The sequence below is a fragment of the Sorex araneus genome, chromosome 5 (assembly GCF_027595985.1).
Source record: "Sorex araneus isolate mSorAra2 chromosome 5, mSorAra2.pri, whole genome shotgun sequence".
Lineage (NCBI taxonomy): Eukaryota > Metazoa > Chordata > Mammalia > Eulipotyphla > Soricidae > Sorex > Sorex araneus.
The window spans coordinates 126,734,384-126,762,318 of record NC_073306.1 but is presented as its reverse complement, the minus strand read 5'-3'; the positions used below and the strand labels follow the sequence as shown (position 1 = coordinate 126,762,318).

The following is a 27,935-nucleotide window of genomic DNA, read 5'->3' as shown; positions in this document are numbered from 1 at the left end:
TACACGTCTGGCTTATAAACTTACACCCATGCCCGCGGGGGTCCTGAAAAGACGCCCCACACAACGGCGGGCTGTGGGCGGGGGGGACGCGCTGCAGCTGACGGGGCCGCGGGCTCCTGTCCTGCTCCAGTTCCAGCCTTGCTTCCTCCCAGGGCCATCCCACCCCGAGCCCCCAGCCCTGTCCTGACCCCAGGGCACAGCCGGAGGGCACTGGCTGAGCCCTGAGCGCGGTGTGCACCCCCAAAGGAACACTCCTGCAGCCCGACCCCCCAGACCCAGGCCCTCCAGCGGGCACCTGCCCCTCGGCCCCTGACCTCCGGGCTTCAGGGAGTCGGGGCCTGGGGTCCCCACGGATTCACTGGTGGGCCTGGGGCTGTGCGGGTATCATGGCAACAGCCCCGCGGAGCCCCACGGCCTTCCCCAGGCCCTCCCGCAGCGCCAAGAGCAGCTTCCGGGGCCACCCCTGGGTGGACCAGGCAGTGAGGGCCGGGCCAGGGGACAGTGACTGAGGACGGTGGGGCCAGCAGAGTCCAGGGAGAACATTTTATTCTCTGCAGACGGGGTGCGGGGAGCACGGCCACGCCCCGCTGCAAACGGGCCGGCCCAGAGGGAACAGTTCTGCTCGAGCACCAGGGTGCACCGTGGGGACAGGGCCCGGGCCGGCCCGCGTGCCCCCTGTAAACACGAGCGGAGCCCCTCAGGACAGGATGAGGGTCCGGGACGTGTGGCTGGGCTTCAGGCGGCCCAGGACCTGCCGCGCCTTCTCCTGCATGAACAGCTGGTCCTTGGTCCCACCGCAGGCCACCGTCTTCCAGGCACTGGTCATCTGTGAGGAGGAGGCCACAGTGAGCGTGCAGGCGGGGACAGCTGCGCCCACACCCCCAGGGAGGCCAAGGGGCCAGGCCCCCTCCGGCACCGGCAGGCCAAGGCCCAGACATGAGGCCGTGTGTGTGTGTGTGTGTGTGTGCCTTGCCAGTGAGAGTGAGGCCGTGTGTGTGTGTGTGTGTGTGTGTGTGTGTGTGTGTGCCTTGCCAGTGAGAGTGAGGCCGTGTGTGTGTGTGTGTGTGTGTGTGTGTGTGTGTGTGTGTGTGTGTAGGGTGGGGGCCCCGGATGGCACCGAGAGCAAGGCAGGTCTGCAGGGACCCCCACCCCCACCCTGGCGCGCCCCGCGGGGAGCCAGCACTTACGGGGGCTGGAGTAGAGAAGTAGCTCCGGGGCTTGGGGGCGGCCGCAGGCTTCTCGGGCCTGGCCTGCAGGAAGCCCCGGTTGAGCAGGCTGGTGTCCTCCTGGACGCCCGACAGGGACAGGCCGAGGCCCGAGGAGCCGCAGGGGACGCCTAAAGGCTGCAACCAGAGCGAAGCAAGAACTGGACCCGGCCGCACGCTCCCAGGAAAGCAGGCAGGTTCCGGCCCGGGGGACGGCGCTCGGGGCTGGGCACTCGCCCGGCTGCAGGAGTCCCGGGTTCAACCCACTGAGCGTGGCAGGGAGTGGCCCCAAAGGCCAAAAGGACGGCCCTGGGCCACGCGGCCAAGAGACGGTCCTGAGGCCATCTCTGCGGAGGGACTCCCTCCCGTTTCGGGGCCCACACCCCGTGAGGCGCAGGAGCGGACACCCCTGCCTGTCTGGGAAACGTCCCCAGAGGGAACGTTGGGGGCACTCCTGGCCCTGCTCGCCCAGAATCCCCCTCTGCCAGGCGAGTCGCCTGGCCTGGGGGCTGCAGAAACCAGCAGACCCCTGCAGCCTCAGGCATCAGGACGGCCGCCCCAGGCCTGTGCCAGCCCGACGGCATGGGTTCCCAGCGCAGGGTACCCGTCTGCGGCTGCTCAGTGAACACGGAAGGACATGCCTGCCCCATGACCCTCCGCCCCTGGCCGGCTGCAGGCGGCCAGGCTCGCCCGCGTCAGCTTCAGGGGCTAGTGTGGCTGGTTCTGGACATTCGGTGCCCTCGTGAGGTCAGCCCGAGCCAACCGGCCCCCAGCCAGCCCTAACAGCGGGTCCCCACGGGAGAACGTTAAGGATGGTGCCAGGCCCGACCCCCACCCCGACTCTTTTCTTTTCTTTTGGCTTTTGCCCCGAGTTTCGTCCTGCTACACAGGGGACCGGCTGCCTCGCGGGAGACCCCCAGCCCACCCTCGCGGGAGAGCACCTTGGGCAACGGGGACAGCAGCAGCTTCACGTCCTCGTCCACGATGTCCAGGGCCAGAGACTTGCGCACCTTCTTCACGGGGCTCCGGCGCAGCTGGGGGAGGGGCGCGGTGAGGGTGGGCGCCGGGGACACGGCCGTCCCTCACAGGCCCCTGGAGAACACCCGTGCCACACCCCGGGGGTCTGGCTCCAGGACGCAGGGGGCGGGGCTGCCAAGCCAGGCCAGCCGTGCCCCCCCAACCAAGTGACGGCTCACGGTGGCATCAGGCAGAGCGGCCCCCCCACCCGGTCTGGACGGCCCCTACGTGGGCCCCTGTCGGCTGCCCCGCCTCGGCCAGCCTGGCCCACCCGACATGGACACCAGGATTTCCGTGGCGCCCTCGCGGCCACCCCCCCACCCCCCATGGCCCCGCCTCCCCCGGCCCCGCTCACCCCATCTTCCACGGTCCCGCCTCCCCTGGGCCCCGCTCACCCCCATCTTCCATGGTCCCGCCTCCCCCGGCCCCGCTCACCCCCATCTTCCACGGTCCCGCCTCCCTGGGGCCTGCTCACCCCCATCTTCCACGGCCCCACCTCCCCCGGGCCCCGCCTCCCCCAGGCCTGCTCACCCCCACCCCCATGGTCCCACCTCCCCCGGGCCCGCTCACCCCCATCTTCCGCTTCTGCTTCTCGAGCCTCAGGTCGTCGTCGCCGCCGAGCTCCAAGCCCGCCTCGGAGCGCAGCACCTCCTTCAGGTCCTCCTCCAGGTGCGGGGTCTGGGGCTGCGGGTGGCCGGGTGGCGCGTGAGGCTGCAGCCCCGCAGAGGCTGACAGCGGCGGGACGGGGCAGGACCCCCCCCACCCAAGAAGCCCCCGGAAACTGTCAGCTGCCCATTGAGACCAGCTGACCCGAGCCCTCAAAGGGGTCTGGAGAGCAGGCAGGTGAGCCTCGGGGCCACCCCGCGCCCCACTCACACACGGACACACACAGACAGACATGCAGACACATGGACACACATGCTGACAATGCAGATACATGGACACACATACATGTAGACATACGGACACACACATGCAGACATGCAGGCATACATGCAGACACATGGATAGAGGGGCACACAGATACATATGTGCAAACGAATACTTATATACAAACATGCAGACACATGGACACAGAGGAGTTGTGCAAACATGCGAGTACACGTGCACGCATACACACATTCTCTCTCTCTCTGCCCTGAAGTGTCAGCTCTCCCTGAGGAACCCGAGCAGGGAGTGGGAGAGGAAGGCCAGGCCCCAGCAGTCTGGGAGCTAGGAGGCCTGCAGGCCGCCTGAGCTCATTCCTAGAGCACTTCCGGGCCCATGTGCCAGCTCAGCCCTTTCGGCACTGGGTGGAGGCAGCAGGGCCTCTGCTGAGCAGGACCCCCGGCACCTCCAGCCCACCTCCAAGAGCCCTTTGGGGTCTGTCAAGGACCCCTGTCACAGGGGCCAGAGCGATAGCACAGCACGGATCCCCAACGCCATGTATGATCCCCCAAGCCCCACCAGAAATAATTCCGGGGGCAGAGCCAGGAATAAGCCCTGAGCACTGTGTGGGGCCCAAATACCAAAGAAAAGAATCACGAAGACCAGAGTCACAGTGTGAGCAGACTGGCACAGGCGTCCCCTCCAGCGCACTGATTTCTGGTCACGGTGGGGAATGGAGCCCCCAAATCCCTGCAGGAGCCCCCAGATGCCACTGGGTCCCCAGCACCATCGCTGTCCCTGGGGCATGCTCAGGGAAAGACCCCAGACAGCTAGGAGGAAGCTCCGGGTGCTGGGTGGGACATTTGGGTGGGGAATGTCTGCTGTGCAGGGGGCTTGGGGGGTCCAACCCCTGCCCTGCTTGACCCCCAACAAACAAACGAAAAGCCTCGGAGATGACTGGCAACCTCCGGTGGGGCCAGTGGAGAACCAAGTCCTGGGCCCCTAAGAGGCAGAGGCAGCGGCCCCCACTGCAGGCACGTACCAGGGGCTTCAGGGGTCCGTACTTCTCCAGCGCGTTCTTGAAGGGGGTGGGCGTGTGCGGAGTGTTGTCCATGGAATACTTCTGATCTGGGGTCACAAACCTGCAGAAAGGGGGCCACGGAGGCTCAGAAGCAGGACTAGGAGGGGGTCCGCGGGCAGGGACCGAGAATCTAGCTCTGGAACCAGGCCCTGCCCTAGAGGGCTGGAAGGGACGTAGAGACAGAGCAGGTAAGATGCTCGCTTGCCTTGGGCACAGCTGACCCGGGTTCGATCCCCCGCATCCCCTATGGCCCTGGGTGCACCACCAGGAGTAATTCCTGAGTGCAGAGTCAGGAGGTAAGTCCTGAGAACTGTCGGGCTGATCCCAAAAGCAAACAAACTAAAACAGAGAACACGCCTCTCCCGGCGGGCAGCCCTGCAGCAGGGAGGGTGTGGGCCATGCACGAGGCCAAGTCAGCTTCTACCTCAGTGTGTCCCCCCAGCAGAACCAGGAGTTAAGTCCTGAGCACTGCAGGGTGTGGCTCCAAAACACAAAAGCCCAAAACAAACAAAACGGGCCAGAGCACTATTAGTACAGTAGTCAAGTGCTCACCTTACACTCAGGCAACCTGGGTTCAAGCCCCAGAATCCCTCAGGGATCCCCTGAGCCCACTGGGAGTCTGTGACCCCAAACCAAAGGCGGAACATGCCCTCGTCCCCTCGTCCCCTCTCTGGGGGGGACGGGAGGGTGTGATATCTGTGTATCGGAGCCGACCTGCCCAGGCTTGCGTGGACGGGGCCCGTGGGAGCACTGGCAGGAGAGGGACTCTCTGAGCCAGAGACCCCCGACACCCCTTCCTTGAGGCCACCCGCAGCACACGGGTGGATGGAGGTTGTGAAAAACAGCCAGGCCGGGCTCTGCAGTGGAAGATCTCGAGCCCGGAGATCTCACCAGCGCTGGACCTGCCCCCTGAGTGAGACTGCCCCCGCCCCCCCACCCCGCGTCCTGCCCGGCCAGCAGGGGGCGCTCACGCGGCGTGCTTCTGGTGCAGGGGCGTCTTGTCGCGGTGCAGGGGCGTGGTGACCACCACCTTCTGGCTGCACACGGGCGTGGACGTCAGCGAGGGGCTCTCCAGCTCCAGCGCATCCTGCTTGTTCCAGAAGTTGAGAAACTGCCCGGAAGGAAGACCCAGGGAGGGACAGAGGTGGGCCTGGGCGTCGCCCACGGGCTGCCCCAAGTCAGCCAAGGCCAGGACCCAGAAGCAACCCTGCCGTGTCCAGGCTGACCCTGGGCGGGTCCCCACCCCGACCCCCAACTTCGTCTGCTGGATAAAGTGCTCCCCGCCCCCCCCCCCAGGCCCTGCTTCACGTGCTGCGGCTGTCCAGCTTGTACCTCACCCTAAGAATTCCAGGGTGTAGGGCAGGAGCCATAGCGAGGCATGCAGCCGCCCCGGGGGTCAACCCCCCCCCACCGCCTCCCCCTTGGCCCCTAGAGCCCCACCAGGAGGAAGCCCTGAGCATCATCGCTGGGTGTCGTCCAAGCGAAAGGAAACACAGCTTTCTGGGTGGTTCTCAGGGTCCTGAGTATAGGTGACCACGCCCCTTCTCAGACACGCAAGCCCAGAGGGGGCCAGAGCCAAAGCACCGTGGGTCCCCATGGGCCACGGCGCCTGCCCTGAGCACAGAGCCAGGAGTGAGCCCTGAGCATTGAACCAGGAGTGAGCCCTGAGCACAGAGCCAGGAGTGAGCCCTGAGCACAACTGGGTGCAGCCCAAAACCCAGAAGGGAAGAAGCCAGATAAGTGGCTGGAGTGCATATGTGCCGGCCTGGGAGGGGCCCAGGCTCCGTCCAGCACCACCCACCCCCACCTCCCCCCAGCACTGCCACGAGTGATCCCAAACTCTCCCGAGCACCACAGGTGTGACCAGCAACACAACAATCGCAGCAGACAGGCTCAGGGAGGGCTTCCCAGCGGGTGGGCGCTGGAGGGTCTGCAGCCCACTGCCCCAAGCTGCCCCGGAGCCGTGAGCCCCCAGGAGGCCAGCTGCTGCCTCCAGGGTCTGGGGTAAAGACAAACAGGGGAAGCTCCTCACTCGCCTGCTCCTGGGCTCATCACTCGCCCTGCACCCCTGCTCCTGGGCGGAGGCCCTGTGGCCAGCAGGGCCCCTCCTGAGTACTGCACCCAGCACAGCCCCGAGCAAGGCCAGGTGTGGCCCAGACACAACCTGCAGGCAGCTGGTCTAGGAGGCGAGAAGCCCCACCCAGCCCCCCTAACACTACTGGGCGGCCCACCGGCGCCCCTAGCTCATGCCCTGCCTCGCACTCAGGACTGCGCAGCCCAGGCTCCCCTGGGAAGGAAGAGCCTCAAGCCCCGCCCCCACCTCCAACGGAGCCGCCTGCTACACCGAGGGTCCCCAGCACGAGCCAGTCTCCCCCCACCCGCCCACCTGCTGCTGCAACCCCAGGCTCAGCCAACTGGCTCTGAACTCACAGTCCTCTGTCCCTTTCTGCCCAGGCGTCACCCCCTTGTCCCGACCCCACTCCTCCTCCTCCCCCTCCTCCTCCTGGAAGCCTTCCTGTCTCCACTTCGTGGACCAGGCGTCCCCGGCAGGGCTGCCAGCCTCCAGGACCCGCTGACCACACTGACCACACGCCCGGGCACCTATTCGGGAAAGGGACATGAGCGTTCCCAAGGACAGCGGAGAGCATGAGGCAGCAGGAGAAAGGCAGGCCCGGCCCGTGGCGGGCGCGGGACTCCAGGGGGCCGGGGCAGCCAGAGCAGACCCTGCCCACCCACCCCCCTGCCCCCCGCCCCGGCAGGCCGGGGTGCGCACCTGGGAGGGCGAGAAGGGCAGCGCCTTGACGGGGGTGCTCTTGGGCGTGAGGCTGCGGGAGTCCAGGCCCGAGAGGCCGCCGCCGGGCTCCGTCACCGGGGACAGGGCCACGCGCCGCTTCTTCTGCCGCTGCAGCACGGAGGGCGGCGTGCCCACGCCCGGGCCCCCCACCTCGGTGCTGGGGGAGATGGGGATCAGCTCGCCCCGGCTGCCCCGGCTCAGGTCCGAGATGGTGTGTCCGTCCAGGCGGTACTCCGTGACGCTGGGCGCCGGGGTGGTGGGCGGGCGGGCGGGGGGCGCGTGGGGCTGCAGGGGGCTGCTGCCCAGGCTGGCCTCCAGCGACGGCTCCTCGGGGAGGTCGAACTTGCTCAGGTCGCACCACGCGTCCGGGTCCTGCCCACAGAGAGAGGTCAGCCGTGGCCGCAGCTCCTCCCCTCGGGCAGGGCAGAGCAGCAGGGACAAGGACGCTGGGTCCAGGGAAGCCCCGGGGCAGGGCGGGGCGCGGGGACAGGAAGGGGGTCTGCGGCAGGGCACCTGTGTCCTTGTGCGCAGGAGACACTGAGGTCCAGCCCCGGCACCAGGGCAAAAGGAGAAATTAAAAATCAACTAGCGGGGGCTGGAGCCATAGCACAGCAGGGAGGGCGTTTGCTTTGCACGCGGCCGACCCAGGTTCGATTCCCAGCATCCCATATGGTCCCCTGAACACCGCCAGGAGTAATTCCTGAGTGCAAAGCCAGGAGTAACCCCTGTGCACCGCCAGGTGTGACCCAAAACAAAAAAATAAAATAAAATAAAAATAAAAATCAGCTAGCACAGGGGTCTGGAGCCAGAGCACAGCGGGTAGGGCGTTTGCCTTGCATGTGGCCAACCTGGGTTCGATTCCCAGCATCCCATATGGTCCCCCGAGCCCCGCCAGGAGTAATTCCTGAGTGCAGAGCCAGGAGTAACCCCTGTGCATTGCCGGGTGTGATCCAAAAGGAAAAAAAAAAATGAGACTAGCATGGAAAAGAGGTGGGAGGCCCGGCCCAGCCCAGCCCCTAAGTCAGACACTCGTCCCTCCCCCTCGTCCCTCCTCCTCTCCCCTCCCCCTCCTGGGGGCGCTCTGGCGCCCTAGCCATAGTGCAAACAAAACTAATCTTTATTTGGACAGGAGAGGCGGACAGACGGGGCCAGGGAGACTACTTGGGAAGCCCCCAGGCTGGAGCCGAAGCCCCTCCTGGCTCCCCCAGCCCTTCGGGGAGCAGCACCAAACACCACGAGGTGTGGCCCCCAAACAAAACCTGCACGAGAGAAACAGACAAGGACCCAGAGAAGCTGGGGGGAGGCTCCGTGGCAGTGCCCGAGACCCCAGATTCCACATGGCCGTGCAAAGGGGCGCGGGCGCCGGGCCAGAGGCGGGAAGGCACGCGACGGTCCCTAACAAGCCTCGAACAAGGCTGGTTCGGTGTGGCCCCCGGGGCCCCTGGCGGTCACTTCAGAAGGCGACTCTCCCGTTTCAGTCTCCCCATGCCCTGGCTGGACGCTCAGCACCTGCCAGCAGGGGGCTGGCCCCCAGGAAGCACTGGGGGCTAGGGGGAGGGAGCGGAGACGAGGCCCTGGGCCCACTGTCCAGTGCCGTGACGGGCCTTACCGACTCGATCAAGTCCAGGGCCTCGGAGAAGCTGGAGCCCATGGCGGGGACCAGGAGATTGGCCGCCTCCACCACCCACTTGTAGGGCAGGCTGGTCTCCTGCGGGGAGCCGCCCTCCTCGCCCTCCTCCTCCTCGTCCTCCTCCTCCTCGAGGGCCTCCTGCTTGGGGAAGACGTCCAGGGGCTCGGGCTTCGGCACGTACAGCTCTGCAGGGCCGCTGTCCGGCTCCCGAGACGCCGAGCTGGTGGCCACAGTCTCTTCCTCACTGCTCTCCTCCTCCTTCATGGCGGGGAGCACGGCGGGGCAGGCCGGCCCGGCACCGCCCTGCTGGACAAGGGGCGAGGGGGGCAGTGTTGGGACAGGCACCGGGCAGACCCCACGCCCCCAGGACCCCGCCGGACAAGCACCTGGACTCAAGCGGGAGGGGTGACCTGACTCCGTGCCTCAATACCAGGCAAGGGGCTGGAGAGAAGCACAGCGGGGAGAGCGCCTGCCTTGCACGGGGCAGGCCCGGAGGCCCAGGTTCGATCCCCTGCATCCTCTAGAGAGCCCCAGCACTGCCAGGAGTGAGTCCTGGGCACAGAGTCAGGAGTAAAGATTGAGCACTGCTAGATGCAGACACACACACACACACACACACACACACACACACACCCCACAGTGAAGATTGAGCACTGCTAGATGCAGACACACACACACACACACACACACACACACACACACACACACACACACACACACACACACACCCCCCACAGTGAGTCCTGAGCATAGAGTCAGGAGTAAAGATTGAGCACCTCTAGATGCAGACACAGACACACAGACACACAGACACACACACACACACACACAGACACACACACACCCCGCCCCCAGTGAGTCCTGAATATAGTCAGGAGTAAAGATTGAACACCACTAGATGTAGACAGACACAGACACACACACACACACACACACACGCGCGCATGCACGCATACACACATACACACATCCCTCAAGGAAAAAAGTCACTACAAAGACCAAGAGGCAGCTGGAGTGATAGGCCAGAAAAAGGGCATTTGCCTTGCACATGGGTGACGTGGATTCAATCCCCAGCATCCCTTACGGTCCCCCAAGCACCGCCAGGAGTAATTCCTGAGCATCACTGGGTGTGACCCAAAAAGCCAATAAATAAATAAATAAACCCTCCTAAGAGAAGGGCTGGAGAGAGAAAGAACAATCTAAAACATACATGAAGTTCACTGTGGGCCCGGGAGATGCTGACAGGGCTAGAGCGAGGGGTCTGTGTGCGGGGCCCAGTCTTGGTCCCCGACACTGCTGTGCAAAACGCAAGATCCTCCTGGGCAGTGCGGCTGAGGCCTGGCCTCCACAGGGCGCACGGACACAGAGGGTTCAGAGGATGCTCCACAGGACAGATGGAGGGACGGGGAGGCAGGGAGGGGCAGAGCTGATGCAGAGGGCCATGGCGGGACGGAGTGGGGAGGACGTGGGCCTTGCACGCAGCTGACCCAGGTTCCATCCCCGGCATCCCACTGGTCCCCAGGGCCCATCAGGTGTGATCCCTGAGTGCAGAGCCAGGAGTGCCCCTGAGCACCGCTGGGTGTGGCCCAGGAACAAACAAACAAACAAACAAAAAAGTGGCTATGGGGTGGGGGCGGGGGAAGAAAGGAATTAGGGCGTGGGGAGATCGACACACTCAGAGCCACAGCGAGCACCAAGCACATAGCACCGTCAGGTGGAGCCAGGCTGGCCTCCCGGCGCTGATACGAGCTGAGAAGCCCAGAACAGGACAGCGGTTAGGGCGGGGCCGGCCCAAACATTCCAGCCTCCCGTGTCGTGTCGAGGGGGTGTGTAGGATAACATAGCCTCAGTAGTTTAGGTTTATTGGGTTACTCCCGTTACAGTGCTCCTATTCCTCTTTGTTTATTTGTAGCTTCTTTCTTGGTGTTCTGTTGACTTGTAAATAATGTTTTTCTCTTCTCCTTGAGTCCTTTGCATAGTTTATTCAGAGCAAGTCCTTTTTGTATGGACACAGGAAGACTTAACAAATGTTATGCTTTTGTAACCTGGGAGTCATTTGACTCTACATGATATTTTCCTCCAGGGCATCTGTTCTCTTGACCTAAGCCTCAGCTGCCCTTACTTCCTAGCACCCCCAAAGCACGGTCCCGACGTGGGACAAGAAGGACCCAGGGCAAGCGGTGAGTTGTGTGCTACCCTGGCATCGAGATGGGCCTGGCCAAAGTGCCTAATGCTTAACTATAAGTTAAGAGCTTGATCATGGACAAATGCTGTCATGATCCAAACAGTGATAACTAGATTTGGACCCTGCTAGGGTGAGGAATGATTAATCTGGCCTGAGTGCTGTGGTCTGAGCCTGTGGCAAGATGTTGCCAGGAGAGCTGCCTTGCAAGCCTCAATGTATCCCTTGCTATGTCCATACAAAAATAACTAGTATTAAGATGTTAATAAGTTCCTGGACTAAGGAAAAGAAAAAAACCTTAAGAGTGAGGAAGGGCTTTGGAGTGCCCTGCCCTCAGGAAGGGCTTTCTTATGTTGATTTTGCGACCTGGCTGGTTGTAGCCTGGAGGGTAAGGTGGGAGAGACAAGTAAGTAGGAGGAGAGAGAGAAGCCAGAGAGAGAAGCAGCAGTTGAGCAGTAGATCCAGAGAGAGGCCGGAGCTGGGAGTGCGGGAGATGAGAAAGCTTGAAGATTGAATAAACGGTAACTAATCAGCAACCAGCTTGGTCCTCGTTCTTCCTTCGCCTGTCCTTGACCACCGGCCGTCCCGATCCAGTCCACACACTGCGGTTCCAGAGCACCGAACGCGGGTGGTGAGACAGAGCCGCCCGGAGAGCCCGCGAGTGCACTCGCCCCTCGGCGAGCCTTAGTTTTTTACAGGGGTGCAGGGTCACACGCGGGCCTCGCCCACAAGCCAGGGCCTGGCACCCGCGGTCTCCTGGGTGTCCCCAAGCCCACCGTGCCAGCTCTCCTGCACCCCCGACCCGCTCACCTGGCCTGCCGGGGGCGGGGCGCCCTGGCCGCCGTCCTTGCCCTCCAGCTCCAGCAGCAGGTACACCGGGCGCCTGCAGTCCTTGGACTCGCCCAGGAAGGCGCCCGTGTCCACCTTCCTCTTGATGGTGGAGTTCCAGTGGTTCTTCACAGCATTGTCAGTCCTGCAGGGTTCCAGGGACACGCTGAGCCGCAGCCTCGAGGCGGGGAGACCCCGCACGCTAGGACCCGCCCCCCCAGCTTGGCTGCCACGACTGGGTCAGCCGGGCACACGCCCAGGCCCCGGGTGCCCAGAGAGAGCTGCGGTTCAGCCTCTGCACACTGAGGACTCAGTCTCCGGGGAAAGTGCTCCCGCTCGCCAGCCAGACTGAGCAGGGGGAGCAGGGAAGAGCTGGGGTGACCCAAGGCGTCCGCCGTCTCAGCCTGGGGTCCCTCTCTGGACAGTCCGGAGACTTCTTCACAGATGTGATAGGGAGCACGGGTAGCAGCACTACAGCGGGACAGGAGTAGGCACAGGTAACAGTACTACAGCAGCTTGGTACTACTCTGGTAGTACCAGAGTACTGCCAAGCACAGGTAATGTACTATAGCAGGACAGAGTACTACCAAGCACAGGTAATGTACTATAGCAGAACAGAGTACCACCAAGCACAGCAGGCCAGAGTACTGCTGAGCACAGGTAACAAACAGCACTACAGCAGGACAGAGTACTACCAAGCACAGGTAACAGTACTACAGCAGGACAGAGTACTACTAAGCACAGATAATAGTACTACAGCAGGACAGAGTATTACAGAGCACAGTAACAGTACTACAGCAGGACAGAAGTGCTACAGAGGCCCAGTACTAAGCACTTCCCTTTGGGGCTCCGAGCAGAGTGCTCTCCCTTGCCTGGTCTGTGCGCAGTGCACAGCTGCCTGGGTGAGCATCACCAAGCCCCCAGGTTCTCAGGCACTGTGCTCAGGGCGGGAGGCTGAACGGAGCCCAGGGCCACGGCGTCAAGCCTGCCGGTTGCTGGGCCAGGGCCTGGAGGGGCAGGGGAAGGACGTCCGGGAGCTACTGAGACTGGACCCCAGAACAGTCCCTTCCCTCAAGAGAGCTCAACCCTGTGGCAGAGCAGCTGGCTGGGCCTTTGCCTTACAAGGCAGCTGACCCTGATTCAATTCCCAGCACCCCCAGGAGTCATCTTTGAGCAGAGCAAGAATTAGCCCCTGAGCACTGCCAGTTGAGGCCCAAACCTGATCCCCTAAAATAATTTCGCTTGGGGGGCCGGAGAGATAGCTCAATGGGCTGGAATGTGGACTCCTGGGTCCGCACCTAGGCACCCACGGTTTCCTGAGCACTGCTGGGCGTGACTCTCCCGAAAGAACTCACACCCCGTGTTCACACAGACTGTGCATGTGGGGCCGGGAGCGAGTACGGGGTGTTACGGCCAGTTTCAGCCCCAGCACACACAGTCCCCCCAGCACTGCCAACAGTGACCCTCCATGCAGAGCCAGACGTGGCCCAAACCCCCCACATACACCCAGCAAGTTTCACCCATTAAGCTAAGGGGAACACATGGCCCCTCCAGCCCCAGCCAAGGGGAACCCCCGAGCACCACCCAGAACCCAAAGGCCAAACAACAATAACAAAAGAGAAAGGTCAAAAATTGAAAGTTTAAGGGCTGGAGCGATAGCACAGCGGGGAGGGCATTTGCCTTGCACGCGGCCGACCCAGGTCCGATTCCCAACTTCCCTTAGGGTCCCCTGAGCACTGCCAGGAGTAATTCCTGAGTGCATGATCTAGGAGTAATCCCTGTGTCTCGCCAGGTGTGACCCAAAAAGAAAAAAAAAATTAAGTTTAAATATGGACAGTTCTTCAAAAACTAGAAATTGAGCTTCCCTATGACCCAGCAATACCATTTCTGGGAATATATCTCAAGAGCGAAAAAAAAGCACAGTAAAAATGACATCTGTACTTATATGTTCATTGCAGCACTGTTCACAATAGCCAAAAATCTGGAAACCACCTGAGTGCCCAAGAACAGATGACTGGTTAAAGAAACTTTGGTACATCTACACAATGGAATACTATGCAGCTGTTAAGAGAGGTGAAGTCATGAAATTCGCTTATAAATGGATAAACATGGAGAGTATCATGCTAAGTGAAATGAGTCAGAAAGAGAGGGACAGACATAGAGGGACTACACTCATTTGTGGAGTATAGAATAACATCACATGAGACTGACACCCAAGGACCGTAGATACAAAGGCCAGGAAGATGAAAGCCTGCCTCATGAGTGGGGGGAGAAGGCAGCTGGAGTAGAGAAGGAATCACTAAGAAAATGATGTTTGGAGGGATCTGTCAGGACGGGAGATGTGTGCTGAAAGTAGACTAAGGAGCAAACATGATGGCCTCTCAGTGTCTGTGTTGCAAACCATAAGGCCCAAAAGTAGAGAGAGAGTATGGGGAATATTGTCTGCCATGGAGGCAGGGGGGGAAAGGGGGGGTATACTCGGGATATCGGTGGTAGGGAATGTGCACTGGGAGGGATGGGTGTGTGATCATTGTATGATTGAAACCCAAACATGAGGGGCTGGAGCAATAGCTCAGCGGGTAGGGTGTTTGCCTTGCACGCGGCCGACCCGGGTTCGATTCCCAGCATCCCATATGGTCCCCTGAGCACCGCCAAAAGTGATTCCTGAGTGCAGAGCCAGGAGTAACCCCTGTGCATCGCCAGGTGTGACCCAAAAAGCAAAAAAAAAAAGAAAGAAACCCAAACATGAAAGCTTGTAACTGTATCTCATGGTGATTCAATTAAAAAAAAAAAAATGTTTAACGATGGGCGCAGAGAGGCAGGACAGTGAGCAGGGCGCTTGCCTGCACGCGGGCAACCAGGTACCCCAGGTGGCCCCAGGCGCCACCAGGAATGTCCCCTGAGCACAGAGCCAGTAACAAGCCTGAGCACAGCCAGGTGCCGTGGCCCCCGATTAAACAAGAACAACAACAAAGGTGTAAGGAAAGGGGCTGGAGAGACAGCCCAGTGGGTAGGGCGCTTGCCGTGCACGCGGCTACCTGGGTTCGAGCCCAGCTTCCCATAGGGTCCCCAGAGCCCGCTGCACATTATCCCTGAGCACTGAGCCAAGAGTACGCCCTGAGGACTGTCGGGTGGGGCCCCCGCAAACTCCCAACCGGCGGCTGGGAGTTCACCCCAGGAAGGTTCCGGCAAGAAGGGAGCCACGTGTTCCTGGGCTCTAGGATCCCGCCAGGAGGGCGACACGGGGCCCCACCCCCGCCCCCACCCCCGGCAGCCGCTCACCGGCCCGGCAGCATCTTGGCGATCTCGGCCCAGCGGTTGCCCAGCACCCTGTGGGCCTGGCAGATGATGCGGTCCTCCTCCTCGGTCCAGCAGGACTTCTTCACCTCGGGGTTGAGGTGGTTGTGCCAGCGCTCGCGGCACTGCTTGCCCAGCCGGCCCTTCAGGTGCTTGGCGATCAGCGTCCACTGCTTCGTGCCATACTTCTTGACCAGCTCGATGACCTGCGGCCACCAGTCAGCCGCGACGGCTAAGAAGACCTGCAGCCCCCGCCCCCCCGGGACCCCGCCCCCCCCAGCCGCCTGCCCGGGCCTCACCTTCTGGTCTTCCTCCTTGGTCCATGGCCCCTTGACCAGGTCGGGGTTCAGGACCCGCAGCCACCGGTACTGGCACTGCTGGTCGGTGCGGTTCTGCGGGAGGAGAGGCCTCCTGGGGTGACCGGCTCCCCACACAGCCCTGGGTCTTTAAACCTCCCCCACCCCACCAGCATGCTGGGTAATTCGTGTCAGGGGGCATCCACGTCTGGACGGACGGTTTCGGATCACGGGGAAAAGGAATGGGGGTGCGGGCGCAAGGCTGCGGGGCCCAGGAGACAAGGAAACAGCAGTTCCGGCCACAAGCCCGCCCTGGCAGACACCTGCAGGGCGTGGGGCGGGGAGGCATCCCCCAGAGGGACCCAGGTGGCCGCCCCGCAGCTCGCAGGTGCCACGTATCCGCTCAGCTTGGGCCCAGGCAGAGGAACTGGTGTCATGAGCAGGAAGAAATGCAAATGTGTCCCCCAGGAAGAAATGCAAATGTGTCCCCACAGCCCGCAGCCCAGGCTGGGCTGAACTCTGGGGTGCCGAGGTCAGGGTGCTGCAGGACCCAGCCTGGGAGCCCAGGTCTCGGGAACGCGTTTTTGCTCTCAGTGGAGACCGAGGGGGGTTTACTTGGGGTAGGGGAGGGAGGGGTGCACAGCGGGGGTCGCCCTTGTCACCCAGCCACCCCGGGGGCCCGCACTCACAGGGAAGTGGCTGGCCAGAAACTTCCAGTCTTGCTGCCCGAACTGCCTCACCAGGGCCCTCAGCTGCTCGTCCTGTGGGAAGACAAAGGCCTCAGCCCAGGGCTGCCCCAAAGCGCCAGCTTCCTGGGAGCCCCGGCATGCACCGGCCATGCCCGCCGCCACTGCCCGTGGCTCCGTCTAGAGGGAGGAGCTGGCGGGAGACACCCACAAACCCGATGGCCACTGGTGCTCGGGGGGTGGAGAGCCCCAGGAGGCAACAGGGCACGTTCAAGAGTCCCGGAGTGACAGCACAGTGGGGAGGGCGTCTGCCTTGCGTGCAGCCGACCCGGGTTCGATCCCCGGCATCCCAATGGTCCCCTGAGCACCGCCAGGAGTGATTCCTGAGTGCAGAGCCAGGAGTAACCCCTGAGCATCGCTGGGTGTGACCCCTGCCAAAAAAGATAAAAGAGCCCCCAGAATGCAGGGCGCTGTGGGGGGCAGGTGTGAGGCGACTGGAAGGCAGGGGCAGGGCTGGGCGAGACTGGGCAGCCGGGGCCGATGCGGCATGCCAGCTCACTGAGGACTGGTGACATGGGCATCCAGGCTCCCCAGGACGGCCGCGGGCAACGGGCAGGAGGAAGGGAGCGAGGGCAAGGAGGCCTGCCCGGGGCTAAGACTTGGGCAAGCGCAGGGGGAGCTTTTGCCTGGCGTGCAGCCACCCGGGGTTTGATCCCGGGCACCCCATATGGTCCCCTGAGCACCGCCAGGGTGGCCCCCGAACAAAGTCAAATATCAAAATAAAATGTGGGTGGAGCCATAGTACAGTACAGTCGTTGCCTAGCACGTGGCTGACCTAGGTCCAATCCCCGGCACTCCAGACAGTCCCCCCCACTCCCCGCCCCACCAGGAGTAAGTCCTGAGCACAGAGCTAGGAGCAGGCCCTGACCACCACCAGGGGTGGCCAGAATAAAAAGAAAGTGAGCAATGGAACACTGCAAGACCCCCGGTGCCTCGCGTGCATCACAGATCTCGGGAGCTGTCCCCCTGCAGTCCCTGTCACTCCTCAAACTGCCGCTGACCCCGTCCTCTCGCTCAGACACGGCCCAGGCAGGCCTCCTCCCCTAGCACCACCAGTCAGGGACCCGCCCTTCCAGCCAGAAACACGCTTCCCTGCTTGCCTTTTCCCCACCCACAGTTGGCTTCCTGTTCTCCTGTCTGGGGGCAGGGGCTCCCCCAACTGTGCTCGTAGCCTGGAGGCTGCTCCCCACGATACCTGGCCAGGTCGCACCTCCAAAGTGGCTCGGGTCCTGGGCTGCTGAGGTCACTGGGGCCACACCTGGGTGGTGGCCGGGGACACGTCCACAAGGCTGGACACAGGACGCGCGGTCCAGGTGTGGAACCCGAGACCCCGAGCAGGGTGGGCATCCGTTCGATGAGTGCCCGCCCAGGCCCTCACTCCGGTCCTGACTTCCGTTCCCCAGTCTTGTCAACGACACCTCCCGCTGCCCGAAGCTTCCGGACTACAGACCTGCCCCCGAAGGGCACTTCAGTGACCCGACCCTCCCGTGCGCGAGGAGCCTCAGCCCAAACGGACAGGCTCGGGGGAGCACAGCACAAGGCAGGGCCGTGATGGGCTGGCAGGCCCGGGCGCCCTTATCTCGCCCACCCAGGCGGAGCCGCTCCGGGCAGGGACAAGCTCCTGTTGGTTCTTCGGGGTCCACGGGAGCCCAGACACATCCCTGCTCCACCAGGATAGACAGAACCAAGAGCGCCACGGGGAAGAAACCTTTACGAGCACAGCTCAGACTCACAGAGAAAGGAAGAAGGGCCCGAGCAATAACAGCAGCAGGGAGGGCGTTTGCCTTGCACGCGGCTGACCCGGGTTCGATCCCCGGCATCCCATATGGTCCCCCGAGCACTTCCAGGATTAATTCCTGAGTGCAGAGCCAGGAGTAACTCTGAGCATTACCAGGTATGACCCAAAAAGCCACCAAAAAAAAAAAAAAAAGGAAGATAAGTGGGGGGGAATACCTACAAACACAGGAGAAAAAAGCTGAAAATAATTCCATGAAACCAAACACGGGCGTGCCACACTGCTGTGAGGTCACCGGGTGTGATCCCCACCGCCATGTGCAAACTCCAGTACAACCAAGTGTGAGAGAACCACCATGAGGGTCCAGCCTTGGTGAGCCCCACAGCAAGAAGTGAGGACCCCACCGAGTGCACTTGAATGAGTGTCAGGAGTAACACACCCAAGTGTGCACCCCCAGGCACCAAACAGAAGGAGGGAGATGATGAGGCCTGAACGGACACCTGCCCTGTGTACGTGTCCAATTTCCCTCCCTGCGGCATGAACGCTGCTCAAAACACAGGGCTGAGAGAGACGGTACAGCAGGTCGGGTGCTTGCCCGGCACACGGCTGACCCAGGTTCGATCCCTGGTACCACATATGGCCCCCCCTCGAGCCCTCCTAGGAATGAGCTCTGAGTTCCGAGCCAGGAGAAAGCCCTGAGCAATGCCAGATACGGCCAACAGAAATTTAAAAAACTCAACTAAGCACAAGAAGCTCCATTACGGGTGAGAGATGGTAAGTGGGAGACCTGGGTTCAATTGCAAGCACAAGTGGCCCCCCAGATGGGCCGGATCGATAGCACAGCGGGTAGGGCATTTGCCTTGATCCCGGGCATCCCATATGGTCCCCCGAGCACCGCCAGGAGTAATTCCTGAGTGCAGAGCCAGGAGTAACCCCTGAGCATAGCCGGGTGTGACTCAAAACGCAAAAAACAAAAAAGTGCCTCCCCCCGCTTGGGGGCCGGAGAGATAGTACAGTGGGTAGGGCATTTGCCTTGCACGCAGCCGACTGAGTTCAATCCCAGGCATCCTATATGTCCCCCGAGCACCACCAGGAGTAATTCCTGAGTGCACAGCCAGGAGTAACCCCTGAGCATCGCCGGGTGTGACCCAAAAGGCAAAAAAATTTAAAAATAAAAAAATTAAGTGCCCCCCCACCCCTGCCAAAACTGAAAGCTGGACATTCTCCAAGCGGAGCACACCCACTTCCCACTCCCGGGGACCACAACCACCACCAATCGCCAGCCCTGAGGCCCGAGAGACGCAGCCCTCCTGCAGTCTCCTCGTCCCTGAGAAGGCTTCATCCTGGGGGCGCCCCCAGCCTGCGACTGCCTCCGTGCCCCTCACCTCTTCGTGGGTCCATTTGACTTTGCACTTGCTGTCCCTCTGCTCGGGCACGTCGGAGTCAGTGTCCTGGGAGTGCAGCTCGTCCAGCTCCTCCCTGCAGGGAAGGGGAGAGGCCAAGGTGAGGGCGGAGTCGCCGGGAGCCAGGAGCCGCCACCCCAGGGACACGCCTGGGAAATTTGGGGAAGGCAGGCGGAGCGCGTGCGTGCCTGCGTGCGTACTTGGCCCTCTTTTATTTCAACTGGGCTAAGGCTATTTTTGTGTGTTTGGGGGCCACACCTGGCAGTGCTCAGGGATGCCAGAGATCAGACCTGGGTTGGCTGCATGCAAGGCAAGCTCCCTCTCTCCGCCCCAAGGGAGGGCTATTTGAATTTTCTTGATTTTTTTTTTTTTTTTTTTTGCTTTTTGGGTCACACCCAGCGATGCTCAGGAGTTACTCCTGGCTCTGCACTCAGGAATTACTCCTGGCGGTGCTCGGGGGACCATATGGGATGGCAAACGCCCTACCCGTGGTACTATTGCTCCAGCCCCGAATTTTCTTGATCTTTATTCATTTTCAGCACAATTCGTGGTTTCAAAAGCTACACAAAGGGGGCCAAAGCGGTAGTACTGAGGGTAGGGTGCTCACCTGGCTGACTGGGGTTCTGTCCCAACACCCTATGTGGTTCCCTGAGCCTAGCCAAAAGTTACCACTGGGTGCAGTGCACCAATGGGTGTGACCCAAGACACAAAACAAACAGGAGGGCCGGAGGAATAGGACAGGGATTAAGGATTTTTCCCTACATATGTCCGACCCCAATCAATCCCTGGTACCACATTCGATCCCCAGAGCACAGCCAGGGGTGAACCCTGAACACAGAGCCAGAACACAGTCAGGTCCGGCCCCAAAACCAAAATAGAATCAGAGCTTTGAAAAAGATGGCTTGGAGGTTCAAGACCTCCACTAGGGCAGCCTGGTTCCATCCCCAGCATATGTTCACCTCTGTAAAATCCTGGGTCCAATTCCTGGCATTGCAAAGAAAGGAAAAAAAAAATCATAAAAGAAATATTCAAAACCAGGGCGGGAGAAGTAGCTCAGTGCCAGAGCATTTGCCTTGATGTGTGAGGTCTTGGACTTGATCTCCAGCATCATAAAAAATAAAATAAAAATTCAATATACACACACATATGCAAAACCAAACACCAAATACTTTCATATCAATAACTTTCAAACACGACATGGCTATTTTAAGGATTAAATCCAATTAAATGCGTAGGCAGAGGCTCGAGGCTTAAGTGCAGGCTTCACATGCAGGAGCCCCAGCTTCTTGGTCCCCCTGCCCCGCTGGGAGCGACCCTGAGCACCACCAGGTCTGAGCACTCCCCCCCCAAAAAAAAAAAAAACTAAACCCAATGATACATATGCCTGTGGAGCACCCAGATTCTAAACAATAATTCTTATCTGGGAAAAACACTTATCTCAGTAATTACGTCCATCTTTTTACATCCCCTCTCTGAATCCTTTCTCGCCCCCCTCCCTCCACCCGCTGGTCTAGTTTACAGAGAAAAATCCAAGTCAAAGCAGCTTTGAAATCTGATTATTTTAATTTCCGAAAAGGCAGATTTCCAAGTCACTTCAAAATCCTCGGGCTGGAGTGGTAGCATAGCGGGGAGGGCGTTTGCCTTGCACGCGGCCAACCCGGGTTCAATTCCCAGCATCCCATAGAGTCCCTTGAGCACCGCCAGGAGTGATTCCTGAGTGCAGAGCCAGGAGTAACCCCTGAGCATCAGTGGGTGTGACCCCCCCCCTAAAAAAGCGAAATCCACTCATGCATCTGGCTTAATGGTTACCAGAGCGGGATCCCTGAGCCCATCCCCAAGGCCGCCGGGTGCTGGGGTGAGGTCAGGAAGCTCCCGTGACAGACAGGTGGCCATCAGGTGACGTCCACACGGGTGCATTGCAAAGTCAAGCTTGTTGTCATGGAAACACTGACCCACTGCAAACAGGCAGGCAAAGGCTGTGGGCCTTGGGCACCACCCTCTCTCCTTCCCCACTCCAGAACTTTGCCGCTCAAGGCATCTAGGAAATGTTCCAGAAGGGTGGTGCCGGGGCTGGAGAGAGAGCTCAGAGGGCTGACCCAAGGCAAAGCCCATCTGGACTGCATGGAACAGCCCCTTGAGCCTGGCCAGGTATGGCCCAAACCCTCCGCTCCCCAAACAAGAAAAGAATGTAGGTGCCTCACCCACTAAACAATGCAGAAAGGTCAGGGCTGGAGCCATAGCACAGCAGGGAGGGCGTTTGCCTTGCACACAGCCGACCCAGGTTCAATTCCCAGCATCCCATATGGTCCCCCGAGCACCGCCAGGAGTCATTCCTGAGTGCAGAGCCAGGAGTAACCCCTGAGCACAGCTGGGTGTGACCAAAAAAGAAAAAAAAAATCACAGGGGCTGGAGTGATAGCACAGCGGGTGGAGCGTTTGCCTTGCACGCGGCCGACCCGGGTTCAGATCCCAGCATCCCATATGGTCCCTTGAGTACCGCCAGGAGTAATTCCTGAGTGTAGAACCAGGAGTGACCCCTGCGCATCGCCAGGTGTGACCAAAAAAAGCAAAAAAAAAAAAATCACAATGCAGAAAGGTCAGTCGCAACTTCACATTGGAAGGTCAGGTCCCGAAGGGCCTTAATATGTTTGCTCAGGGCCAGAGCGGTAGTGACATCTGGTAGGACCTTGCACATATCTGACCCGGGTTCGATCCTTGGCGTCCCGTATGGTCCCCGAGCCCTGCCAGGAGCAATCCCTGAGCTAGGAGTAAGCCCTGAGCACAGCTAGCTTTGACCCAAAACATGATATTTTGCCAAGTTTGCTGAGAGGGGAAGCTGGTGCGTGACGCCCAGCGCGAGATCGCCAGGGCTGCAGGGACCCAAGGAGCACCACCAGAGAAGGCCCTGGGGGGGGGGGGCGGAGGAGGGGAGGACAGTGAGTAGGGTGCTGGCCCTGCCTTGGGCCAACCCGGGTTCGATCCCTGGCATTCCACATGGTCCCAGAGCCCGCCAGGAGTGAGTCTGGAGAGCAGAGTCAAGATTAAGTCCTGAGCACCACTGGGTGCGCCCCAAAAGAACAAAAACAAAACACAGAACAAGAAAACTAAAAAGACCAGTGTGGGGGGAGGGGCTGGAGCAATACTACAGAGGGTAGGGCAAGAGTACGGAAGGTAGGATGTTTGCCTTGTGCCAACCCAGGTTCTATTCCCAGCATCCCAGAGCACCACCGGGAGTAATACCTGAGTGCAAAGTCAGGAGTAACCCCTGTGCATCACCGGGTGTGACCCAAAACGCAAAAAAAAAAAAAAATCACCGAGGGGCTGGAGTGATAGCACAGCGGTTAGGGCGGGCGTTTGCTTTGCATGCAGGCAACCCGGGTCCGATTCCCGGGTTCGATTCCCAGCATCCCATATGGTCCCCTGAGCACGCCAGGAGTAATTCCTGAGTGCATGAGCTAGGAGTAACCCCTGTGCATAGCTGATGTGACCCAAAAAGCAAACAAACAAACAAAAAGACCAACTGGCCCAGACACCTTTCCCATAGAAACCATCCCTGTGGCCAGCATTCAGCTTCCAGGGGCACAGGGTCCACAAACTCTCCTTCAGGGGTATGTGCCAGGCTGGTCTCTGATACTCTACTGAATGCCCGGGAGGGAGCCCTGGCAAATGCCCCGCCCCTCGGCTTCTCATGCTCCCCACTTAACAGGGGTGGAAACTGAGGCTCACTATCTGCCCTTTGCCAGACAGACCAGAGAGCCGACTGCAGCCCTGCACCTTCACACCCTGCCCTACTGGGCCCCGGAAGGGGAAGGTGGGAACAGAGGGGAGGCGGCCCTCGGCCCAGTCCTGACCCTGCCAGGGTGAGTCAGGTGAGCGGGAAGCCGCGGGCACGGGAGAATTACGGCCCCGTGGCCGGGCCAAGGCAGAGCCGCGCGCGCCTCGGTGCCACCCCACGTACTCCGGGGAGGGAAGTTCCTCCACGGCGCCCCGCGGGGGACCTTCCCTGGGCTCAACTTCCTAAAGCCAAGACCGGGTCTGACAGTGCCTGGACACGAGACGGGCTGGGGGGCTGCAGGGACACGGGGGGGGGGGGGGGGGGCGCAGGGCCCCGCGGAGCGCGCGCCCGCCCGGCCGCGCACGGTCCCGCGGGAGGGCCCGGGAGCCCAGGGCCGGGGTCCAGGCTCGGCGCAGGCTCTCCACGGGGGTCGGTGCGGCCGCGGTCACGGGTCTGCCTCCCCCCGGGGACTGGGGACCCCCACCGCGCTGGCTCGCGTGGCCCCCAGCCTCGGCCCCGCATGCACCCTTCCCGCGCTGCAGGAAACTCACCCGGACCGGAACCCGGTCCGAGGGGGGACAAAGAGCTCCCCTCCCCCAACACCTTCCCCGGCCCGGGGTGCGAGCGCCGGGCGCGGGCAGGAACGACCCCCCGGAAGCCAGCACCTCGGTGTCCCGCCGGCCCCGGGGGAGGCGCTTCCCGTCGGCGGGGCTGGCCGCGCGCCCCGGCCGGGCCCTCCCGCTGCCCTCGCCGGCCCACCCCCACCCCGCAATTAGGCGGGAGATCTAATGCCACCGAGCAGGCCCGGGTGCGGGTCCCGGCGGAGCCGCCCGTTCGGGCCCCGAGGCCGGGCAGGCTCGGGGTGGGGGCGCTGGGGAGGGGCGCGGCGCGAGGGTGCCCGGAGCCCCCGGCCGGGCGCGCGCGGCCCGGGACGCAGCATTCCCGCGGGAGCCGCGGGGCCCGGGTCGGGGGGCTGCGGCCGAGGCCGGGCCGTGGGGGTGCGGGTCCGGCGACCGAGAGGGGCCCGGGGCGCCGCTTCTGCTCACCCGCGCGTCCGCCGAGACATCCCCCCGGCCCGGGCCGCGCCGCGCTCGCCCGCCTGCCGGCTGAGCCCGGAGCGGGAGCCGGGCCGGGGCCGGCGCGTGGGCTGCTTCGGCCGCTCCGGGTCCCGGAGCAGCTCCGGGGCGCGTCAGCGTGGCCGGAGGTGCTGCCGCCGTCCTCGGGCACCGCGGCCGCCGCCGGCGCGCACAGAAGCACTTTCCTATCTCCCGCCAAGCGCGTCGGCGCCGCCCGGACCTGGCGCGCAGACGGGTGGGCGGGCCCGGGGCGGGGCCTGCGGCGGGAAGGGCGGGGCCTGGGCGGGGAGGGGCGGGGTCTACGACTGCGTGGGGCGGGGACACTTTGGAGGGGCGGAGCCTGTAGAGAGGCGGAACCTGCGCCGGGGCGAGGCAGAGCGGAACCTCAGCGGCGTGGGGCGGAGTCTGCGACGGCGTGGGGCGGGGCCTAAGGCGGGGAGGGGCGGGGTGGGGCGGGGCCTACGGCTGGGAGGGGCGGGGCCAGCGACCCGGCGGAGCCTGGGACCTGGCGGATCTTGTCGCGGGACTGGCCCCAGCTTGGAGCCGGCCGTCCTGAGCGGAGGGCGCGGGTGGGGCGGTGTGCTGGGAGGTGCCACCCTGCCACCCTCGTCCTAGGACGGAGGCCTGCCGAGCTCAGGCCAGGGCGGCCCAAGAGTTGCCCATATAGCGAAGGCTAAGAAACCGAGTGGAGAGCTGGAACGAGACGGCTAGGGAGCGCCCGAGCAAACACCTAAGAGTGAATTCATGCCTCCATCCCAGCCCTAAAGCCGACCCCCCCCACACCCGCAATACCTGGACCAGAGTGGCACCTCCCTGCTGGATCCCTGCTTCCTCTCCAGCCTCAGGTTCAACGACCTCTTGCTGTGACTGCTGAGACTGGAGTGATCTCCTAAAATGCAAATTTGACCTTGTCTCTCCAGAATTTAAGACCTCCTCCTCATCCTCAGGGTACAACTCATTCTAATCTGGTTTGCAGCATTCAAGCAGATCACCACCCAGCACTACCCTAATTTCCTGGAACTTTTCCTGTTCCTCCTACCTAATTCCTATTTATCCTCTGGACTCACTATGGATTTGTGAGTCTCTCCCTGTAGGCATGCAAAGGTCCTAAAGACCCTCAATTCCACCCCAGTATCCCCAGGGCCCAGAATTCAACTGTTGTGTTGAATTCAGTCCGCCAGTCCCTTCAACAAACTCCTAGAAGTTAAATAAGGATATCCTATTTTATTTATTTTATTTGATGGCCACACCTGGCAGGGCTACTCCTGGTCTGGTGCTCAGATGTCACTTATGGCAATGCTCAGGGGACCATATAGAGTGCTAGGGACTGATCCTGCACTCCTGTATGCACTCAACTTGTTTAACAATCTCTCCAGTCTGGACTGGATTTTCCATTTTATTTGCCATTTACCTGCCAAGGAAGGGATCCAGGGTTTTATTTGGTTGTTTGGTTGGTTTTGGTTACTGTGAGGGGGCACATCTGGCAATGTTCAAGGGTTACCTGTGGCTCTGCACTCAAGAATTGCACCTAGGGCCGGAGCAATAGCACAGCGGGTAGGACATTTGCCTTGCATGCGGCCAACCCAGGTTCCATCCCCAGCATCCCATAGGGTTCCCCAAACATCGCCAGGAGTAATTCCTGAGTACAGAACCAGGAGTAACCCCTGGACATCACTGGGTGTGACCCAAAAAGTTGAAAAAAAAAAAGAAAATTGCTCCTGGCACGCTCGGGGGATCATAGGGGATGCCATGGGTTGAACGCAGGTCAACCGCATGCGAAGCAAACGCCCTACCCATTGTACTATCTCTCCAGCCCCAGAATCCAGGATTTAATCCCCAGCAAAGTATGGTTCCGTAGCACCACTGGGAGTGATCTCTGAGCACCACCAGTGTGTCACCCCTCCACCAACACCAATCACATAAACTAATATGGACCAGAGACATAGGACAGAGGTTAAGTCACTTACCTTGCACATGCCCGACCTAGGTTCAATCCATGGCACTTCAAACGGTCCCCTGAGCACCACTGCCTGTGGCCTACAAACAAAAACAATAAATTAGTCTCTCCTCACTTAGCACCTACCTGGCATAGGGGTAGGCCACAGTGGGCCCCCAGAGGAAGTGCCTGGAGGAAAGGAAGTGAAATGTGCAGCCAGATGTGGGGGAACCTGGATCTCTTGAGACCTGCTAGCATCTTCCATCCCATTTCCAGAAACTGGGCCAGCCCCTGCTGATGGCGGACTTTACTGCAGCAGAGAGAACACTCACTGACATCTTCAGTTGTTCGGTTTGGGGGCCACAAGCGGAGTTTTGGGGGCCGGGGGAAGAGGAAGGTCACTCCCTATAGGGTCCTGGGGGACCGTGTGGCATAGTCGATTGAAGCTGGGGCTTCTGTAAGTAAGACATTCCCTCCAGCCGTGAATCCTTCAGGGCTGACACGTTAAGCATTGATATCTTTAAGTGCTAGAAGCTTCCACATCAATTAATTCAGGGCTATGGAGTTCATGCCCAATTCAATCAGCTTTATCAGTGGCTGAACAAATAGCAGTACTCCTACATTATTAAATAATAATAATAAAATAATTTAAAAATTAATTCGGGGCTTCGCCCACCCACTTCCCTAAGAAAAGTTTTTTATGTGGACATCCCCTTCCCATTGCTAGAGCCTCATGTTTCAGAAAACTAACTATGTAGTCACACTCCCAGGTGAGATGCCAGCTCCGTCGTTCACAACTTAAGTAAATGACTTACCTCCTCTCGGCCCTCGTTCTTTATTTGTACATATTAGAAGTACCCACAACATAGCATCCTTTTTTTTTTTTTGCTTTGTTTCGGGGGTCCGGGTCACAACCGGTGATGGTGATACTCAGGGATTACTCTTGGCAGCGCTTAGAGGGACCATATGGGATGGGGGGGGTAAGGGGTGGAAACCGGGGTCTGCCACATGCAAGACAAGCCCCTGTTCTATGGGACTTTGGCCCCCAAACTTAGAAAGCTTGTTCTCTACATACCAGCCTCTTCTGCACGCTACAAAAACCTGAACTATTTTCCCCCTCATTTACTGAGCCACACCCAGAGGTGCTCAGGGCTTACTCTTGGCAGTGCTTGAGAGGATCACCTCGGTGCTGGGGACTGAACCCAGGTCAACTCTACACAAGGCAAACACCTACCCACTGTGCTTTCTCTCTGGTCCCTAAATCTGAACTTTTTCTTTTTGGCTTTTCTTTTTGGGTCACACCCAGCAGTGCTCAGGGGTCACGCCTGGCTCTGTGCTCAGAAATTACTCCTGGTGGTGCTCGGGGACCACATGGGATGCAGGGATCAAACCCGGGTGCAAGACAAGCGCCCTCCCTGCTGTACTATCACTCTGGCCCCCCCAAAACTGAACTCTTCATCCTCAGGGATCACTCCTGGTGGTACTGAGGGACCAGCTGCCATAACAGGGGTCCACCCAGGGCAGTCTGCAAGCAGGACAAGTGCCTTCTCCCTGTACTCTTTCTGGCACCTAATTTTTTGCACCACAAGGTCCCCCAGTATTTCCAGGAGCAACGCCCTGGCACAAAGCCCTGAAGGAACTGGAGGAGCTTCCCCACACCACCAGGCATGGCCCACAAACGAACAAAACAATTCAAATTGCTCCTTAACAGTTACCACTTTATAGGGCCCTCGTGGGATTAAATGAAGTTAAATGAAAGCGTATGATTAAATCTGACAGCAATCCCTGGAGTCCAATAAGTACTTTATTACTTTCATTTAGTATAGTTAGAATAGTAATCTTTCGGGGCTGGAGCGATAGCACAGCGGGTAGGGCGTTTTCCTTGCATGCAGTCGACCCGGGTTCGATTCCCAGCATCCCATATGGTCCCCTGAGCACCGCCAGGAAGAGCCAGGAGTAACCCCTGTGCAGCGCCGGGTGTAACCCCCCCAAAAAAATAGTAATCTTCTTTTGGTGGGGAGGGGGTATTGTTACTGTTTGCTTGTTTTGTTGTTGTTTGGGGGCCACA

The 27,935-nt window shown here is 60.7% G+C and overlaps 1 protein-coding gene across 1 annotated transcript; it reads right to left on the bottom strand.

The window, feature by feature from the left end:
- Positions 1 to 612: 612 nt before the first annotated feature.
- On the bottom strand, positions 613 to 23,976 carry MYBL2 (MYB proto-oncogene like 2). Its single transcript, XM_055139762.1, has 14 exons — positions 23,902 to 23,976; positions 19,064 to 19,157; positions 15,887 to 15,958; positions 15,201 to 15,293; positions 14,887 to 15,107; positions 11,587 to 11,749; positions 8,574 to 8,897; positions 6,944 to 7,336; positions 5,142 to 5,281; positions 4,132 to 4,231; positions 2,793 to 2,906; positions 2,147 to 2,239; positions 1,188 to 1,343; positions 613 to 826 (listed from the first exon to the last, which is right to left on the bottom strand). The coding sequence occupies exons 1-14, from the start codon at positions 23,919 to 23,921 to the stop codon at positions 698 to 700; spliced, it is 2,112 nt and encodes a 703-aa protein (XP_054995737.1). The 5' UTR covers positions 23,922 to 23,976; the 3' UTR covers positions 613 to 697.
- Positions 23,977 to 27,935: the final 3,959 nt, after the last annotated feature.